This window comes from Balaenoptera physalus (genome assembly GCF_965194825.1).
Source record: "Balaenoptera physalus genome assembly, chromosome: 20".
Lineage (NCBI taxonomy): Eukaryota > Metazoa > Chordata > Mammalia > Artiodactyla > Balaenopteridae > Balaenoptera > Balaenoptera physalus.
The window spans coordinates 11,552,167-11,572,716 of NC_138901.1; the positions used below are offsets into that span (position 1 = coordinate 11,552,167).

A 20,550-nucleotide genomic window follows, 5' to 3' on the forward strand; every position below is an offset into this window, starting at 1 on the left:
GTGTCTGCCCTGGACCATCACCCTGGTAAGGAGGTCCCTTGGCCCCCACTGTTTCCCCCACTTCCCCACTCCCCCTGTTACCATGGGTCCGTCGTCTGTAGTCAAGCAGATTTATTGTGCCCTTCACCGCCCTCTGTCACACGGGTCGGCTGCTGCCCTGATCACTCTGAGCTCAGAAACAACGGAAGGGAGAGAATTTTGCCCAGTGGCTGTGGTGAGTGTGTGGGGTCTTTGTAGGAACGTCCCATCCATGGGGCCAGTTCTCCTGTCTGAGTGAGCCACGTCCATGAACGTGCTTCGCCTCGTTCCCCCGTGCGTCATGAATCGGGACCATCTGCAGAGTGAGTGTGGAGCGGCTTCTCCCACCTCCTCCTCTAGGGAGACAAGAAATAGCAGTGACCTGGTGGCCCTTCACCGCAGCAGGTTCCTATGGCAGCTGATCTGCTAGGACAGGAAAGCAGCTTCTAGGAAATTTCCCCAAAGAGATTCCAACTGCCTTGACGAACAGCCCTGAGAATTTGTAAATCTGGGCAGCTGTCATGAGCCATGGCATTTGAGAGTCAAGAGGTTTTTGTTGTGTTTCTACACTGAGTAGGGCAGAGGACAGGTGTGTGTTTCCATGTGGACTGTTCCCCAGCTCATGGTCCCCTCTGAGCGAGAGTGCGTCTGCCTGACGTTATTCACCAAACGAAGGTCCAAATTTATACTAAACCCAAGTCCCTGGATGTGCCCTCCTGATTCCTGTGGGCCACGAGCCTTCGAGAGTGACTTTCCTCGCACCCAGTAGGTACTCAAACTGGTGCTGATGCACGCATGCCGAGTGAGTACCTGATGGGGCGTTGCTCTGACCTTAGAATACTCTTCGCCCTCGGTGGCGGGAGATGCTTTCCAGGCCCCGCCTCTCGGAGGTTGGCCTGCGCAGGCAGCTGTGCTCCTGCTGAATTATTTAGAGGCCGCGGCAGCTTTCGGCACCTCTTCCCAGAACCAGGGTGGAAGGATAAGGCGATGGGAGTTTTTGTGAATGCTCACTGGGAGGTATTTTGTGTGTGGTGGTCCCCTGGGGAGTGCAGCCACGCCACATGTGAGTGAGGGGTTGGCCTCCTCCAGCTCCATCACCCTGTGAACAGGCGGGCGTGCAGTGGGTAGGCCCTGCAAACGTAGGCACCACAGTCCCTGTGGAAAGGGGGCTGGGACCCTGTCGCCTCCCATTACGAATGAGAGGGTGTCGGGTGCGGTGAGCTAGGACTTGTCCGTAAGCATCGACGTAGGACACACACGAGAAGCTGACCTTTACTCTAAACCTTCGTCCAGTACCTCTTCTGTGATTTGAATGTTGTATAAAACCCTTTGAACAATGGTGTCCATCAGGAAACACTGTCCTCCAGTGGCCCTTCTTGTGTTTAAATTCTTCATAACTAGAGGGACTTTGTTAACTAGGGGCTGGCCGGTCAGATGACATGCAATCACAGCTTGTTCGAAATCCTTTTACTCCCTGTCTGTCGTTGAACAAGCACTTGCTTTTCAACAAACCAATTGTCCGGCTTCCTCCAAATAAAAAGGATGCAGTGGTATATGGCGGCCTCCTCATTCGACCACGTGCATTCAAACTCTTCATCCTTTGGACGCTGGGCCTTGCTGTCCTTCTCTGTAAAGCCTGGGGTGATGCCTGCAGCCAGGACAGTGAGGTTTAATAGGACTGAGCCGCCTTCCCTGGGGGTGGCCTCCCATCCCTCATAAATGTTCCTTCCCTTTCCTTCGGATCCACGATTTACCCCGTCTGTGTTTATGTCCTGTCTCATCTGCCTTGGCACCCAGGCACTCGGCAGGCCCTAGTGTGGAGAGCACACTCGGGAGGTGCTGGATGCCTGGGGAGGTCCCGGGGAGCGTGGGCAGAAGACTCAGTGAGTCACCGAGACCAGAGCAGGCCGTGAATGCAGAGGGAGGTGTGGATGGGGACTCAGCCAACATTCTCCACTCGCGTGGGCCATGACAGCTCCTAGAAATCTAGGCGTTAAATCCAGTGCTGGATAGTACTCTCCAGTCAGCCAAGACCTGAAAGGAAGTCCTGCCCTTTTCTAACTTTTCCTTCTAGAAAGATCCAGCCACAGGAGGTGAAATTGTGTGATCAAGCCTGTTCACCACCTGGGATTTCTGTATCTCTGGGCCCCTTATCAGATAACAAAACTGGAGCTTCCTGTAACCCCAGCTCTTTTAAGTGTCCACCCCTGATGCATGGTTAGGTCTTCAGAAGAGGGAGCTACCCCAGAAGCCACCCCAGCATTCAGTGGCAGCTCCTTGTTATTAAAACAGCTCCCATTTCTCTTTCCCAGGAGTTTCATTCAATAGTGTTTACACTCAAATTTGGAGAGTCTTGCTACATCTGGCTGCGGATCCCTATCCAGATGTTTCCGATTTGGCTATGAAAGTGCTCAACAGCATCGCCTACAAGGTACGTGCGAAGGGCGTTCTCTGTGAAGCTCTCAGGACCCTGGTTTTCAGTTATGAATATTCAAGCAGAGAACTCCATGCATGTTCAGGTCTACCCACGGTTTAGGTTTAGAAACTTTGAACGAGCGTTTTGAATCCAGAGATTCACAATATAGGCTAAATTCCATGTGCATGTAGCTTCTGTTGGGGCATGTGTCACTGCTTCTGCGCACCCACATCAGGGCAGCAGGAAATTAGGTAAGGACATCTGTGTGACCTGTAGCGATGTCCTCTCTTTCATTCCCGGCACCAGTAACGTACGACTTCTCTTATTCATGACTATTTCTGGCTAAATGTACCTCCTCAAAGAACCAGCTTTTGGTTTCATTAGTACAATTGACTTCTGAACAACACAGGGGTTAGAGACACCAACCCTGACCCCCCGCAGTCAAAAATCAGCCTTTCCCATCCATGTCTCCACATCCCTGAATTCTGTAGTACTGCAGTGTGTGTTTATTGAAAAACATGTGTATGAGTGGACCCGTGCAGTTCAAACCCACGTTGTCTAAGAGTCAGCTGTGTTTCTCTGTTGTTTTTCATTCTGTGTTTTATTGATACCTGCTTTTATATTTATTGCTTCCTTTCTTCTGCTTACTCTCAGTTTAATTTGCTCTTCTGATTCTAATTTCTTAAGATGGAAGCTTAGGTCATTGATTTTAGTCCTTTCTTCTTTAGGGACTGTAAACTCTCCCAGTTCTTTTTGTGAGCTCTGGGAATTATTTGGCCTGTCAGTGGTTCTTTCCCCACCCTCATGGGTTTTCACGCCACCCCAAGCAGAAAGTACTCACAGATTTGAGGGGCCTCCCCTGCAGACCCTGGAAGCCCTCTCCTCTCTGCCCTGCAGATTCTAGCCACCTCGGCTTCCATGTCACTCCGACTGGTCCCCTCTGCTAGCTGCACTGCTGGGCTCTGTCTGGATACCCTTCCCCCACCACAGCCGGGTCTGCAGGAAACAGACTGCAGGCCAGGAGCTGGGCGATGATTTCCCTTCTCTCAGCAGTACCCGGTGCCCAATGTCCGAAAACATCTGTTTCTTTTTTTTTTCTTCTGTTTTCCAGCTGTTTATGGAAGTTGGAAAGTTTACATGCAGTTAATCTTTCATGAATGGAACAATAATGAATGCCACAAAGAAGTCATTCGTTATAGCATTTTTAAAGATTTTCATACCTTTTTGATTAAATTTTAGGCTTGCAGACAAGTTACAGGAAGAGTACAGGGAAATATTGTCACGTGTCACAGTTTACCTGGCGTGTCTCTATCTTCATCTAACCCTAATCACTAACGAGGGGTCGTCCTCAGGCTGCCACTTGCCTGAAGGCACGTGGCTTACTCGTAGCTTCACTCCTGGTCTGTTATTTTTTCCAAACTGGTTATCAAGCCCTCCTATTTGCTGCTGCCTCACTGGGGTTGGCCTCCCACGTAGCCCAACCTCCTGCAGCACCTGGCCTCCTGTTGGCACCATATTTGTGTGGTGTTGGATTCCCTCACCGACATTATTCTTCACTGGTGAAGTTCTGTCTTTTCCTGGCTGATTGAATCATCTCATTGTCTGTGGCTGCTACTTCAGCTCCTGGTAGTATCACAAGTAGTAATAACACAGCCTCATCGTGTACCCAGTCTTAAACTGCTGTAGCAGTCAACTTCCTCCTCCTCCTTAAAGAAGCAATGAGGATAATTCAGGAGCACATTCTGGGTTTAACCCCAGCCTGTGGTCACACGTGTGACTCTCTCTGAAAGCAGAGACTCCTAGGTCCACAGTGTTCACTGCACTTCCTGCCTGTGAGCACTGCCAGCCTCATGCTAAAGTGCTAGGCATTACTGTTGGCCGACTCGGGACTATCGGGTAGTTTATTCCACTCTGACCTCCCCTTGCCCCTAGTGAGCCCCTCGCCCACTTTCTTCATCATCCTACTGCGTGACCCGCCACAAAGGCACCTGAATGCTGTTCCATCCTCAGGGAGTGGGGAGTCTTCTCAATGTCTATAGAAAAGAGGCCAGTGAATTAGGTTAATTTTTTCATTCTGTAATACAAAACTAAGAAATAGTCTAATCATCTGCTTTTTCAAGAATAGGATTGATTCAAAAATTAAACTTTTCTAAAATATATGTTTGTTACAACATATTAGGGCCTGTGACCAAGGGAGGGAGGAAGTACAGTCTTGGGGAAAGAAACAGAGGAAAAGGAAGGTGGTCCTGGAGAAAGGCACAGTGGACTCGAGTGGGTGTCATCCTCCTCGTCTGTGAAAATGGAGCCTCCCTGCTGTGCCCGGTCCTGGCCTCACTGATGCCGGTTCCCCTCCTGCAAGGCCGAGGATTCAGGGCACCCAGGCCCCCAGGAGTGCAGCTCTCCCAAGTGCCAGCTAATTCATCACAGTCACCACCGTTGCTTTAAGTGAATTCTACCTGGGGCTTAGAGTCCAAAAGGAAAGTTTATATTATTTATCTAGGAAGTGTGGTTTACAGAAAAATTACTTTTTAGATAAATAGAGTCACGTGCTTTCATAGGTGTCCATTCTCAGTGCTCCAGCAACCAGGGACTCTGCCTCATGCTTAGCCCAGAATTAACTGTAGACGATCCTTTGGGGAATCACCGCCTCCCACATGAATCCAGATCTTTGGTATGCAGTTAACAGGGACTTTTCTGAAATACTCCATCCCCCAAGAGGGAGCAGCCAAAAGCCTCCGTTGGTGTCCTAAACCCTGACTGACTGTCGAGATCCAGCTGGGAAACTCGCTGTCCTCATCACCTCTGTAGGGTGTTTTCTCTGCACTGGATCAGACTTTCCCGCATCCCTGTGAGGCGATGTGTTGTAGTGGAAGATCTGCAGAGTAAGAAAGCGCTGGGAGCAGGAGACAGAGGTGGCATCTTATTGTGGCCCCAGGCTCCAGTTACAGAGACCACCCCCATTAACAGCACAGGGGCGGGGAGCACAGGTGGGGTTGTGTGTGAGTGTCCCTGCAAATCGTTTCTGTGTTTGCATTGGGCTAAGAGGATACATCTGACCTAGAATCCGACTAACAAGGTGTTTGCCACTCTCTAAAAAGTTGGCTTGTAGCCCTAATCATGACCTCCCACTGCTGCCCTTCCTCTTCTGGACTCAACACTTGTTGGGAAGGGAACTTACCGCGGGCCTTCATCAAAGCGCGTCTGCTGGTCCAGTGACTCCAGTGCAGCGTCATGGAGGGAGAATGACAGGGTGTTGACGCCATGAGAACAATGGGCAAGTGTGCTCGCAGTGGATGGGGCTCACGGTGGGGTCCTGGGGTCTCTCAGACCCACGCTCCATCCTCCTCCATATACAGCCCAAGCCTGACATCCAGTAAGCACGCCAGTGTTTCTCTGTTACCCTTTCCTGGCGGTGTGCTCTCTGTGTGAAACGGCGACTGGAACCAGCACAGAAAGGGGCCTTCCTGGAGGGCGTCTCCCACAACCTGCTCGCCACCTGCTCCCGGAGCAGCCTCCATCCACACCAACCCCACGGACAGGCGGGTCTGCGTGGCCACCCCCCACTCATGCTCACCACTGCAGCACCGCTGCAGGGAATGTTTGTTGCACAAATAGGAAACGTTAGGCAAAGAAGCGTCATCTAAGCCTGAAACCCTAGGATCGATCACCAGTCATGGGGCCTCCCCAACCAGTGGCATGCCCACCTCTCAGGATTTCCAGAACAGATGCAAAACTAGAGCTGTGTGCAGCAGCCGTCAGTGTGAACGGCATTAAAAAATCACGGCTGTCTTCTTTGCCCTCGAGGCTGAGACAGAACAAGCCAGGGCTGTGCCACCTCCACACCCCGGGAAGAGCAGGGAAGCAGAGTTAGTCACCCCAGGCCCACGCGCTTCTTCTTGGAGCCGCCTTGGAGGGGAGCAGTCGGGGTGGGGGTCTCGGGGGAGATCAGCACCGTGGGCTCCAGCTCAGGCAGCGGCAGAGCCTCTGTGCTCAGGGAAGCTTTGAAAGGTCGTGGATTCAGCCGAAGTCTGCATTTCAACCCCAAAGTTTTCTGTTTCTTCTCCTCATCACCTCCCACTGATTTTCTAGAAATTTTGAGGAGACACATATTCGGTTTATAGTTTCTTAGCTTAAATTTCTTTTCTCCTTTTAGACCTCTTAAGGGATCATTTGGCTCTCAGGCTTTGTTGGGGTTGTGTGTGTGTGGAGGCCAAATAATTTAAATACCAAAGCAAAACAAACACAATACAACTTTTATAATTCAAAAAATAAAAAACAGTTTTTATAGGCCGGTTATGATCTAGTTCTTGCTGTTTGCATTTCAAAGTGAAGGATTATCTGGGAAATATTGGTATTATGTTGGTGGTTTTGTATTCTGTAATTTTCTACCTGTCAGCTGAATATAGGTATGGCCTTCCTAACTGCTGAGAGAATAAGCCAGAATTTGAGGGTCTTCTGTAAGTAGCCAGTCCAGGGTTCCCCTGGAGCATCACCCCATGAAGGTCGAGGCTCCGCCCATCTCGCTGGGTGACACCCAATCTTCGAGAACTGAGCCTGGCACCAGCCACACTCGGGCACGTGGTGGCCAACAGCTGCCATTCCTGTTCTCTTCCTGCCAGAGTGGCGCCCCCTCCACAGCATCAGCCCCTTTCTGGTCCTTTCACCCTGGATGTCCAGATCCGGCAGGCCCATCCAGCTGCCCAGCCCTCAGAACAGAAGTCCAGGAAAGAACTTGGCGTCAGTGGGTCCACCAGCAGCTAAGCAGTGACACCCCTGTTTGCTTATTGTCTCCTCCACCATTTTAAAAAATCACAACAAAGCTGCTTCCCTCCTGACTGCCAGCCCAGGCTGGCACAGACCCTCTGCCGGGTAAAATGTCAAACGTGCACGTGATCATGGGAGGAAGTACACAGACCTGGGTCTTGTCTCCATTCACAAAATGCTGCACCCAAGGTGCTGTTTTGAGCCTGTGCCAAAATATGACAACGAACAACCGAGGCTGAGCCTAGGCAGGCTTCTTCCCAAGTGCCAGCTCCGCCCAGGAAGCTGCTCCCTCCAGGGGAGCTCCTGCCATGAGAGGGAGCCTGGAGAGCTTTCTCCCCAACTTCCAGACCCCCCCACTCCTCATTAGTCCCGGTGCAGTCTTGTGACAGCGTTTCGGGGCGGGGGACGTCCGTGGAGCCTCACTGGACCAGGTGAATACCTTCCAGAAAAGCAACAGAATATCATTTTATCTAGAGGGTGACATTTGCGGGGAAAATTTTAACTGGGACCTTCCATTCGTATGAGATTTCCTCAGCCAAAATCCCTTTTCTGTGATTTTGAAGCCACTCAAAACAGCCACCAACCTGTGCTTGTCTTGTAGCCTCAGGTTGTCACAGTGACCACCCACCTCACTTGTCCCTTTGTTCCTTCAGGCCACAGTGAACGCCCGGCCTCAGCGCATCCTCACCACCTCTTCCCTCACTCAGTCGGCACCCGCCAGCCCCACCAACAAGGGCATCCACATCCACCAGGCGGGGTGAGTGGTGGGCAGCGGCCCTCCGGGGTCTGGGGAGGTTCCCAGCACGGCCTCCCCCCGCCTCCCCCTCCCTCTCCAGCCTGCAGGCTCTCTCTCACACGCCGACATCTTCTCATCTGAGCCCCTCCTAGAATCCTTTCCTACCTTTATCTGCACAATTGTGACAGCAAAAGTTGACCTGAACCTGACTCCATTCAGAACTTTATCAGAGAGGGTCCGTGTCTCCCAATGAGTGACCAGCAGGGTGGAACCCTCCTCTTAATCAGTGTTCACAGAGCTGTGCACTGCATCTCAGGGGAGCAGACGTGCCCTGCACCCTCCTGGAGCCTACTCAAAGTCCTGACCGAGCTTGCCTCCGGCTGCATTGGTTTTCAGGGGAAGATGGTTCTTAGAACCTGCGGGCAGAAGCTAGATGGGGTCATTAATTCAGCATCAGCTGCTCAGGTTTGGAAGTCACACTGACAAGCCATGCGATTGAGAATGGTCCGAGCTGGTGACCCCGGGCCCATTCGCAGGATCTGGGAGTGGGCAGTACCAGGGGAGGTTGCTTAGGGTTTGGTCTCAAAGGAGTGGGTTCTGGGTAAAACACAGTGTTTCTTTTTCCCCGACGGCAGAGGCTCCCCGCCAACATCCAGTGCAAGCAGCTCCAGCCTGACCAACGACGTGGCCAAGCAGCCCGTCAGCCGAGACCTGCCTGCAGGCCGGCCGGGCACCACAGGCCCCGTGGCGGTGCAGTACACACCCCACTCCCACCAGTTCCCCCGGACACGGAAGATGTTCGACAAGGGCCCAGACCAGGTACAGATGTGGTTTTAAACACTAACTCTAATGGGCTTGGGTGCTGGGACGTTCGCTCCTGAGAGGAGAGGCACCACCTCGGGCGCCGGGGTGCACGTGGCCTCGGCCCGGGTGCGGAATGCAGGATGCCATGAGCCACCAATGGCTCTGGGCTCCTCGCCCCCACGTCTGGGCAGATATCACAGGGTGTCCCTCTTCCTCCTGCAGCCCCTTGTTCTGGGTTCACTCTTGGCAGCTTCCATGTAACAAGCAGCACATGGGCTGATTGGCTTCTTCCCTTCTCAGTCAATAGCATTTGTCTCCACTGAACGTGGCAGCTGCTCCACAGAAGCGCTTGTTCTGACAGGTTGTTTGCTTTTTCCATCAGCATTCAATTATGCCCCATAGGTGGGTGTGGTCTCAGCCGCTAAGTTAAACGAGGCCGTTCAGGAGAGGGAGGAATTGGCGTCCTTGTTTGTCGGGGTTGTGAGAACACATAACAGGGTGGACATAAAAGCTGGGGCCTCGCGTCTTGTCCAGACTGCTTGCCGCTGTCCCGGCCAAGCACAAACGGTATCGCGAGGGTGTTCTGGATGCGCCAAGGACGCGTCTCAGCTCACCAGTGACCGGCAATTTTAACAGGAAGGTCACGGCAGCCTGCACCCTGACTTTGGAGCCAGATGCAGGTGTTGGGGATGGACAGGTGTCCACACCTGCCACCGGCCCTGCCCACCTGCTTTGGAGCTGCCTGCTCCCCTCGCCTTGATGGCTGAGGAACAAAAACGGCCACAGCGCCAGGTGCCGGGTTTAGCCTCCTGGCTGGACCCTACATGGGGCAGCCAGGCAGGAGCGGCTGGGCCGTGATCCGTGGGTCCTGGCCAGCAGAGCCGCGAGGTGGCGGCAGGTGGCTGCAGTTCCCCTGTCAGGCGGGAGGTAAGACCCTATCGCTGACCCCATCTGTGGGATTTTCCACCCAGCGCGTCTTCCTGGGTAGCAGGGGGCTCCTCTCTGAGGCACTTCTCATGCCCGGCCACGTGCAGTGAGGCAAACCCCTGCTCTGCCATCCTGGCCCCCATTGGTTCTGCAGCGGGGAACAAACTGAACCATTGTCCCAGTGAGCAGAGCCACATGTTTTAAGTTTTAATGCTTAGAAGTCCCAGTTGGCCCAAGCTCTACGGTGCTCTTATCCAGGAGCCACAGGGTAAGCCAAGGTCCTATGTGTATGACTGGCCTGGTGGGAGCGGTGGCCCTGGGACCAGGCATCAAAGGCCTCGTGGGGCACTGACTCAGCACCGATGGCGAGTGTCAGGGACTCTGCAGCCCAGGCCACCTCAGCCGGCCCTGGGGGTTGCTCGGCCTCTGAGCGCAGACTCGGAGCCCTGTCCTGACAGTCGGGGTTCCTTGGGCACCAGGACGCAGAAGTGAGGGGACCACGGAGATATTGCCCTCAGAAGCCTGACCCCTGTGCCTGGGTCTCCAGGGATGGACTGTCTCGAGCTCACAAAGAAGTTCGGGGGTGACGGGACTAACTCTGTTTCTGTCTTCTCCTCCCCTCCTCCTTTCCAAATGCCCCGAAGACCACTGACGACCCGGATGATGCTGCCGGGCACAAAAGTTTCATCTCAGCCACAATGCAGACAGGGTTCTGCGACTGGAGCGCGCGGTACTTCGCCCAGCCTGTCATGAAGGTAGTGGTGTGTCGGCAGCTCTCAGGGTTTAAAGCCAGAATCCCCTGGCGTGCACTGCCCCCGTCTCCTCAGCAAACGCACACAGGACTCCAGAGCCCCGGCCTCAGGCCTGGGTGTCTGAACCCCTCTGCTCTGAGCTCAAAGTCTGATCCCCACTGGTTTGCTCGCTGTGACCCTCGGGGGCCACATTGCTGTGACTCCTAGCAGCCCAGGTGCAGTCGCGCAGGCCCTGCCCTGAGCCGTGGCCCGGGGCAGGTGCCGGCTGCACAGTGCCCTGCTATGCCCACTGGCCTCCTGTCCCACCGAGGGTGGCTGTTGAGGGGACGCCAGATTGCTGTCTTGGTAGCTGGTATTAACAGGTAAAAAACGGTAAAAGAAACAGACCTCTCTTACCTGCCTTTTCCGAGCTTGCCAGTATAAAATGTGTCATTTTGTCTTGATTAGCAAGATCATCCAGGCGGTCCCCAGGTCTCGCTTGGGCCGCTTCTGGCTTTGGGGACTGTTGGACTAAGCTAGCTGACTGGGGTAATCTGGCTTATTCCGGGACACTGCCTTCCAGGTTTGATGACGTGACGTGTGTCCTTTTGCTACAGACTCAGGCCACACGTTCAGGGTGCCAGGGTGAGACAGGGCAGTGCTGTCAGAGCTGAATCTTCGTGCCCATCTTTCTGCAGGGAGTGCTGCAGGGGTTCATTTTAGACTTTGCTGGTCTAAAGCACGTTCTTACAGAACCACCTTCCTCTTCCCTCATAGATAATGGAAAATTGAAAACTGCAGCTTATTCTTGTATATCAAGCTACATATCCAAGTAATTTCCAGGAAGAGTATTTGGACTCTATTACAACTTTTCTCCAGCCTTCCTGTTTCCCTGTAGTGATACTGATTTTTGTCAGTTACAACACAGAATAACATTTGTCAGTGCCTGAGGCAGGTGATAAGAGTTCTAATTTATCAAGCCCCCGTTGCTGAAAAGGAGAAGCACTCTCTCAGCGAAAACTAGGATCCACGTAAATGTCCAACAGAAGGAGAATGGTTAAAAAAGGATGAAGTATTTGATATGATATTATTGGAGCTATTAAAAAATAAAGCTTTGAAATTAGTAACATAAGAAAATGCTCATGATAGAATTTCTTTAAAAAGGAAAAAAAACAGGACGTAAACTGGCCACAGGATGGCCATACTTTCTACACTTAGCACGAAGTACCTTTATAATCAGGAAAAAAATATATTAAAGAAATAACCCCAAGAGATCATTGAGGCCTGTTACAGTCAACCAAGTGTGTTGTCCACGCCAGGGTCGGCCTGCTCCTGCTGACCTGTCCGCCTGCAGAGAGGACATCTCGGGCTCCTCTGGCTAAGGAAGGAGGGAGTAGGCAAACACCGGAATTCGTCCCAGGAGACAGTTCATCGCTGGTGCTGTAGGTAGCGAGTTGTCCTTTAGATCTGTGGTACATACCATCTGCTTGAAAGTTAAGGGGGTTTAGTCTAATAGTAATGGAAGTTCGGTTTCGTTGATACAGTCTCCTGCTTAAGGCAAGTGCGGTCAAGTGCCTTGGACTCTAGGTGGTTGGTCTGCCGTCTCACTGAAACGGCAGTGACTGTAAGTCTCGGAAGCTGCTTGGTGGCGTGCTGAGCGGCTGTCCTTGAAGTCTCCAGGGATGCCTGTTCTCAGTCATCTACCGGTGGGGAGAAGTGGCATAGGTAATCCAAAACACGTTCTCTTAAACTTAGAAATGAACTTGGCTTTTCCCTAAGGATTTGCTTTCCTTTCCTCAGCACCAAGTACTCAGAGTGCAGGTGCCCTCCAGGAGCGCACGTCAGCTGACCGCGGTGGGGAGGCTCCTCAGGCAAGGGCTGCGGTTTGTGGGGACCTCTACTTACGTGTTTACGTGTTTCACTCAGATGCAGACCCACAGCCACCACTGGAAAAGGCGAAACAAAGCTGCAGGGACAGAGAACAGAGGGCAGGGTGTTGGGCTGGGGCTGGGGGGAGGGCTTGACTACAGAGGGCACGTGGCAGTTTGAGGTGTGGGGGACTGTTCAACATGCTCACTGTGGTGGTGGTTACATACTGTGCCCAAAAGGGTGAAATTTAATGCATGTGAACTGTATCTCGGTCACCCTGATGCTTTACGAGAAGTGTGGCCAGATGATGGAAATGCCCATATTTGGGTATCAGTGCCTGCAGTGAACTCTGATCTGCACTTCAGAGCTTTTTCCTTGGCAGTCAGTGGTCTTCACCCCTTAGATGTTGTGCCCAGAGGTGGCGGGTTGAACCGGGTCAGCCCGCAGCCAGTGCACACCCTCCCGGCACTGCTGACCCCATGTCATTGTTTGGGGAGGGTGTTTGTTATTCAACGAGGTGAGAGGCAAGCACAGAGGTACTCTGTCCTGCCACGGAACTCGCTTTGTTTCTGGTGGGAACCCAGGAAGCTTGGTGTCTGAGAATTTAGCATTGACATCATGAGCCTTCCCCAGGGGTCGTGCTGCAATCCTGATAGTCGCGTGCCTGTCGTGAATTTTATCCCGTGCACTTGGACCTCTTTAAATTCAGAGGCATTGAGGGTAAGACCCAGCCCTGTGATTCACAAATTCATCATATGAGAACCTGCTCTACGTGGAAATGCCCACCCTCAGGCTTCTGCAGGCCCTCTGGTCTTCCTTTGTTCCCAAGCCCAGCCTGCCCCAGTGACAGGCGAGGAGCGAGGGGGACACCCTCACCAGCCGTCAGCCGCCGGCTCCTCGGGAGGCTTCAGGAGGCTTCAGCACCGTAATTGGTTTCTGTTTGAGGAGAAGCCAGGAGGTGTTAGGAATCCGAGGAGTGTCGTGATCCTAATCATGTAACACTATTTCCCACACCCACGTCCCTCCAGCTCTGCTTAGAGGAAAGCGCAGCACAGTCTGGGTCTGGGCTTTTGTTTAGTCAGAAGCTTTTGTTCAGCCTGCAGAGCCATGGGGGGAGGGGAGGAGCACATGAGCGGATGATTAAGAAAGGCTGAGTGGGAAATCGTCTGGCTGGTCCCTCCGTCCATCCTTGTGCATCCCAGCCGGCCAACGCCGGCTGCTTCTCATGGCCTCTTCTGCTCTCTTGTCCTCTCCTCGTCTCTCTCCACACTCGCCTCCCACACTGTCCCACTGCTCTCCGCCCCTGCTTGTCCTAGTGCTTCATGGCGATTATCCCCAAGACGATGCATGCACTGGTTCCTGGGCTGCGGTTTAGTTCAGTTCAGTTCTGCAAGTCCTTCTCTGAGCTCAGCAGAGCCTGTAGGCCCGTGGGACCGCTCCCGGGAGCACCACGCTCTGCTGCTTAGGACTCAGCCCAGGGCAGTGATGCCCGGCTGTGCCGTGGAGGTCAGTCTGTCTGTGGCCCCAAGGCACGTGTGGCCGCACTCCCATGTGCAGCTGCCTCCCGTCCCCCTTCCTTCCTCCCGCCTGCCCCCACCATGGGGAGTACAGTCCAGAACTTCATGCCTGCCTGTCCCACTCCCTTCCTGCTTGTCTAGACCCTTCCTCTAATTTATTCCGCAGAAACGAGAGATTCATTCAGGTGCAGTCTCAGTCTTTTCATGTGGGGTTTTCTTATTATTGTTCTTCGTTATTGGTTATTTGTTATTTGTTTTCAAATAATCTCTGGATTGTCATGAAACAAAACCAACTGGTAAAACCCACCGTCTATCCCAAGTACCTTTGTGGGGTTATGTCTACAGCACTAACTGTGCTCTGGAGGCTCTGGGTGACTTTTCTTCGGTTGTCTCCATGTCAGGATATCTTTGCTGTTTTGCTGGGTGTAGTTTTGTGATTTTTAAGAGAAAAAAAGACAGGAGTGTAGCAGTGAAATGCTGGAACACAGAGGCCTCGGCACCTGTGCACAGGGACGAGGTGAGGTTTGGGGTTGTTCATTAGTGATCAGAGATAACACAGAGCATTCTAGGAGAAGACACAAAAGTGCTCCATGACCATTTCATGTAATAACTGCCTAAAACGTGAGCTGAACTCCTCTCCGTGTAGACGTTACCTCATTTCTCAGCCACACTTACACACAGGCACGTGCACGTGACCACGTTCACCGTCCTTCATCCTGATGCTTTCTCCGGGGTGAATATGGGCTCCTTCTGCCTGTGTGGTGTTACCTGGCTGAGTACAAGGCTGGTAAACTCAGCCAAGAGGAAGTAGGGTTTTTCCTAGTTTATTTGATTCCTTTTGTATTTTGGGATTTTACAATCTGAGTTTTCAAGCAGGGAACCAGAGTTAGCCAGATTGACTATGTGATTAAGGAGATACATCTTTTTTACATGACAAGTGATTGTTATGAATAAAGTAGACTTAAATCCTAACTTATTATTTGCTAAGTAGCAAATTATTTTGCTAAGTGTGGCCCTCTCCTAGGCACACCCATCCGTAGCCCACATGCACCCACTCCATGCACACACGCCAGCCATGAAGCAAGAAGGGCCCTTATCCAGGAAAGGGGACTGTTCCAGCATCCATATACTTCACGTGCAGATAAACTCCATCTCTTGAAAGCTGATTAGGGAGGGCAGAAGTTCTCTGGCATAGGGTCGAAGCTCCTTCCTCAATCTCCACCTATGCGGAATCCGATGCCAGCTTCACCCTCTGCTGCATTAGGTGGAGTGGGGCGGGCAGCAGCTCCCAGAGAAGATCCCACCCTCAGGCCCGGCCTGCCTCTCACAGCTGTCACAGGGTAGCCATGCCCTGGCTGCTGTCCTCTGTCACTTCTCATGAGCTCGTTCATCTTCTAGCCAGATGCCTCAGTTCCCTTTGTCATCAAAGAATAAAAGCAAAAGTCTCTGAGCACAGCCCATCTTTTTCTGATTTTGCATTTAAGGGTAAGAAGGAGCAAATTTAGTGTCTGGCACAGCAGGGCCCTTTGTGTCCCCTCCTGCAGAAAACACCCAGCCCTTATCCCTGAACCTCCCCTCAAAATCTGTCTGCTTTGAAAACAGCCCCCCTGCTGCCCTTTCAGAGTGCGACGGCTTCTGGCTTCCACGGTTGGGCCGTCGGGGGGGCAGGGGTTTCCTAAGTCTCCACTCCGCATCCCCATGCCGGCCAGCCCTCCCCCCACCCGGTCCCAGGTCTCAGAGCCTCTAAGCCCAGCGGCCAGCAGTGAGCGGCACTCCCAGCATAGAGAGGGAAGCTGCTTCGGGGGTTCAGTGACCAACCTCTGACTGTAATGCTCTGCTCTGGACTGCGGTAGGGCACTGGACACTGGGCTGACCAGAGAACCCAGATTCTTTAGCACCAGTGGAGGAGGAATCGTCTTATCTGGAAATAACTGTTTTTTTTATTGTTGAAGATCCCGGAAGAGCATGACCTGGAGAGTCAGATCCGCAAGGAGCGGGAGTGGCGGTTTCTGCGAAACACCCGTGTCAGGAAGCAGGCGCAGCAGCTCATCCAGAAGGGTAAGCACTGTCCCCAGGGGCCACCGCCCCTGTTGAGCAGGCGCCCACCCGCCCTTGTGCAGGGGAGGAGTGAGGCTGGCGGAGATGCTCGAGGGAGGGAGGAGTGCCAAGGAGGGGGCACCACCCACCTGCCTGACACGGCCTGGTCCCGGGAGACTCTGTGCCTTTGCCCTCAGGGAGACCTGGAAGCTCTCTGGGATCATCGTCCAGGGAAGCTCCGGTCTTAACTGGCAGCTTCTGGACAATTGTGTCTTCTGCCTTTTGTCGTTTCCAGAGAGGAAGGAGCAAGCCCTCCTCAGGCCCTGGGGTCCACGGCGGGGTGGGCCTGTGTCCTCCCCGTGGGGACAGAAGGCAAACACCAGGCCCTGGTTGTGTTTACCTGGACCCCACCAGGCCCCCAAATAATTGCTCTCTATCACCCAAAACTGTGTATCAGTCACATTTCGACCAAACCTTTTACTAAATTTGCCAACAGATGCCCAAACCGCCCACTTTGCATGCCCCCCAGCCCCACCCCACCCCCACCCCCGGTGAAGTGGCAGTGAGCAGTGTGGACACGCAGGCTGCCACAGGGAGGGCTGCTGGGCCGCGGGTCCTCCTCATCTTGGCTGCAGCAGCCCCCCAGGCACTGAAGCAGGGTGGGAGGGGGCAGCTGAGGGCCTCCACCCTGTGATCAGGACAGGGACAGAGTACCGGGCCCCTCACCACCCCCCAGGGACGAGCCTCTCTCCTCTCCCTCTCCCAGCAGTACAGCCCCCGCTGGCCCGGGAACCGACCCAGTCCCACAGCTGTGAGTGTACAGGGCGTGGGCTGGTCTTTTGGCTCTGCCTGAGCCCTCATCGCTGGGCCAGCTTTGGGCGGTGGACGAACGCTGCCAGGTACCACACAGAGTGGATAAGCAGGCTCTTAACGCTTCTGTTGAATTATTGTCGTGACCTTGCCTCCCTGTCCTGTCAAATTCTCTTGATTATTACGGGTTACTTTTTAAAGTTGAGGGTGAGAACCCATGAGACCGTCCCTGCCTGCAGGCAGCCTGGAGTCAGGGTCTCGTCCCTGGCCCGCCTGCCCAGGCCCGGCGCACTCCTTGGCCCACTGAGCACTTCCAGAAGCAGTGCTGTTTCGGAAGCACTTCCGCGTGCATTCACAGTGCTCTCCGTGAGATGCTCGGGTCACGTTTCATTAATGTGCGGTCACTTCTGCTAAAACCAATCTTGGTTGTTTGTAACTCGCCTCTATGAAAGCACTGTCGCAGCTGGATGTAAAGCCTCCGGGGATGTGGAATTCAGAGTCTGCAGCTTTCTCCAGGAGAGAGCGAGCCGCCCAGCTTGATAGAAGCTCTCCGAATTATGGGGTCAAGGGCCTATTTTCTTGGAAGTTGGTGGTTCTTTAGAACCCCGGGCCTATGGACGGGGACAGCAGAACAAATTGGTTTCCCGGTACCCACGGACGCAAGCTGGGAGCCAGTCTTCTGCACACAGTCGGACATCTGAAGGTGGTGAAGGCCACACTCTGGGCTGGTGTTGCTGGTCAGCATTGAGCAGGGAGTGAAATTAGAGCCAGCCACTCGAGAAACAACCAGGTTTTCCAGACAAAAAGGAAAAACAGTATCTCTGTAAATTAGGGTCAGGGGTTCTCTTTTCCAGTCTTTGTGGAAAAAAAAGAGGTCTGCTTGTCAGACACACACCGAGGGGAACTGCTGAGCCGCTGGAAACCTTAGCAAGTGAGCTTGCCGACGGGAGCATCACTGCCGGTGGACGTGGGCAGGGAGGACAGGGCCGCTAGAGAGGCCACAGCCTCCTCCACTACCTGCCGCGCTCAGAGCCTGGACTCCTCATGAAACTGTGGTTTTATCTGAGGCCAGCGGTGTGCTGGGAAGGCTGTGAACAGTAGAAGGATGGGAATCATGCCTGCGGGCCAAGCAAAGTCACCAGACAAGTCAGCGAGGCCCCGGGAGACGAGCTGGGAAAGTTAATGCTGCCTTTTCTATCCGTGACCCCTCCGGCCACCCCCAGTGACACCGTGACTTCACCATCATACATGGATCTCTGCATGTGTGCAGAACGCCTGCAGTGACTCAGGACCTGGGTGTCCCCTCATCTTTCCGGGGTCAAATCACACCCCTGTCCTGGGGAACCCAGGGCTGAGGGGGAAGGCACCTCTGGGCAATAGTTAAACCCTCCGGGACCTGTTTGCCTGTTAGTTTAACCCCGTCTTGATTGTTGAGCGGTTTTCTGTGTTAGTTGTTTTAGCAAAGGGAGGCGGAAAAGGACTGAAATCGTGGGTGACAGCAGCTCTCCCGGCCGGCGCCAGGTTCACGAAGCGTGAGCAGCGCCTCTGTGTCACCCAAGACTTGCGTCCAGCCACTGAGGAGGGGGTGACTCCGGGGCCTGAGTGTCACGAGGGCTGCTCACCCTCCACGACGTGCAGGGAAGAGGGGCCACCACGCCTGGCTCCTCTGCATGATCCTGTGTCATTCTCCAGAAATGTGTGTGAACCTGTCTGATGCTCTTAGCATTTTTATCCTCTTTTCGTTGTTCTTCTAACGCTCCTTCAGGGCCACGAGGGTTTTTTCCCAAGTGGCTGTACTGGGGCCTCGTGAACAAATCCCCGTTCACATCCTCTGTGTGACTCGATCATCTGCCTTTCAGTCATTTCAAGGTTTCCACTTTTCCAGACTGGAGCCCCCTCCCCAGGGCTTTGGCTGGATTGCAGACAGCAATGGCCAGACCGAGGCTTCAGCCTTGGGTCTCAGTTACGAATCGCAGCTTACTGAGCTTTATTCCAAAATCTTTGGCGCTCTTTTCCTAAAACCTTAACCAGTGTGCACTGATCTGAGTATTGCTGACGGCTTGTTGCAATTATATATCGAATGCTAGCCGTGTCCAAGCAGAGGCAGGGCCCTGCTGTCAGGAGCCCACCCCTGCGCTGTAACCCCTGCTTTCCTCTGGGCCCCTCCAGGTCCCCAAACATTAGGGACTTGTGTTGGCCTTGGTAAAATACATCATTGACATTTACTGCAAATTGAGACCCATAGTCGTGTGTTGCCCTTGGCAGGTATCACAAGACTGGATGACCAGATATTTCTGAACAGGAACCCTGGTGTCCCCTCCGTGGTCAAGTTCCACCCCTTTACGCCGTGTGTGGCCGTCGCTGACAAAGACAGCATCTGGTACGTGGGGCACTTGCGGGGCTGGCCTTTCAGCTGGAGAACAGGTAGCCCCGGGGGGGGTGGGCAGGATTCCCCCCTGCACCCTCCTGGTGTGGAAGCTCCTCAGCCCGGGCCTTTGGGCTGTTTCGGTGGGGGCAGAGGGGGGGTGGCTGGAAAACTTGCCGAGAGACTTCCCTCCTCCTGGTGTTGCCCGCGCCCTCCCAGGGTTGCAATTGGCCACGTTACCACGGGTGTTCCAGAGGCCTGAGCACAGTTATGTGTGGGCCGGCACAGGAGCTTCTGGTACTAAGATGGGGCCATTCCTGTGCAGTGAACAGAGACTGGTGCACAGGGGCTCATCAGGATCCCACAGTGACAGGACATGTGAGGGACCTGCTCGTGTGCAAGGGCAGCAAGTGTGTGAAGGGAAAGTGTCAGTAACAAGACACCATGTTAATTCATAGTGACCATTGCCCTTATGTCACTGAGAAAGTGCCCACTTGATGGGAGAGAACCATGGAGGCGATTCTTTTTATAGCTGATAAAATGGATAGAATTCTTACCTGTTTCTTATTCCTCTCCTTTTTTATACATAACGTAAAATTTACTGTCTTCTCCGTTTTTAAGTGTGCAGTCCAGTGGCATTAAGCACATTCACCTTGTTGTGCAGCCATCACCACTGTCCATCTCCAGGATTTTTTCATCACCCTAAACTGAAACTCTGTCCCCATGCAACACTGGCTCCCCCTCCCCGCTTCCCAGGCCCAGCACCCCACACTGTACTTTCTGTCCCTATGAATTTGTCTATTCCAGGAACCTCATATAAGTGGAATCATCTAGTATTTGTCCTTTTTTGACTGGATTATTTCACTTAACAAATCAGGTGTCAGAACTTCCTTCCCTTTTAAGACAGAATAATAGTCCATGTGTAGGGACCACATTTTGTTTCATCCTTCATCCACTGATGAGCACTTGGGTTGCTTTCACCCTTTGGCTGTTGTGAGTGACACTGATATAACCTGGGTGCACAGTGTATACCCAGAGGTGGAATCCTGGCCAAACGGTAGTTCTGTGTTTAGTTATATTGAAGAACCACTCCTGTTTCGCATGGCAGCTACACCATTTTACGTTCCCACCAGCAGGACACAGGGTTCCAGTTTCTCCACATCCCTGACAACATTTGTCCCTTTCTGTGTTTTTGCTGGTGGCCGACCTGGTGGGTGTAAGGTGGTATTTCCTTGTGGCTTTTGTTTGTATTTCTCTGATCACTAGCCTTATTCCTCTCTTATTCCCTGAAGTTTTTGGGACTGGGAGAAAGGGGAGAAGCTGGATTATTTCCACAACGGAAACCCTCGGTACACGAGGGTCACGGCCATGGAGTATCTGAATGGCCAGGACTGCTCACTCCTGCTCACAGCCACAGGTGAGTGGAGTTTGCGTGGTGGGGACCTAAACCCCAGTGCAGAGGTGGCGGGGGACAGATGCAAGACCCCAGCACGAATTGGCACAAAGCTTCCTGTGACCTCGATTGTTTCTTCTGGCAAAGGGGACTAACCACTCCC

General features: G+C 53.2%; 1 protein-coding gene across 6 annotated transcripts in view; it reads left to right on the forward strand.

The window, feature by feature from the left end:
• RPTOR (regulatory associated protein of MTOR complex 1) overlaps positions 1–20,550 on the forward strand; it is a 451,060-nt gene that overhangs the window by 413,199 nt on the left and 17,311 nt on the right. For 3 of the 6 annotated variants that reach the window (XM_082441503.1, XM_082441505.1, XM_082441507.1), the window contains 7 exons: positions 2,331–2,449; positions 7,852–7,955; positions 8,570–8,753; positions 10,310–10,423; positions 15,735–15,840; positions 18,895–19,009; positions 20,287–20,411. In XM_082441503.1, coding sequence (XP_082297629.1) covers positions 2,331–2,449; positions 7,852–7,955; positions 8,570–8,753; positions 10,310–10,423; positions 15,735–15,840; positions 18,895–19,009; positions 20,287–20,411 — 867 coding nt within the window. The remainder of the gene's footprint in view (positions 1–2,330; positions 2,450–7,851; positions 7,956–8,569; positions 8,754–10,309; positions 10,424–15,734; positions 15,841–18,894; positions 19,010–20,286; positions 20,412–20,550) is intronic. The other 3 variants (XM_082441504.1, XM_082441506.1, XM_082441508.1) reach the window with 1 other exon arrangement.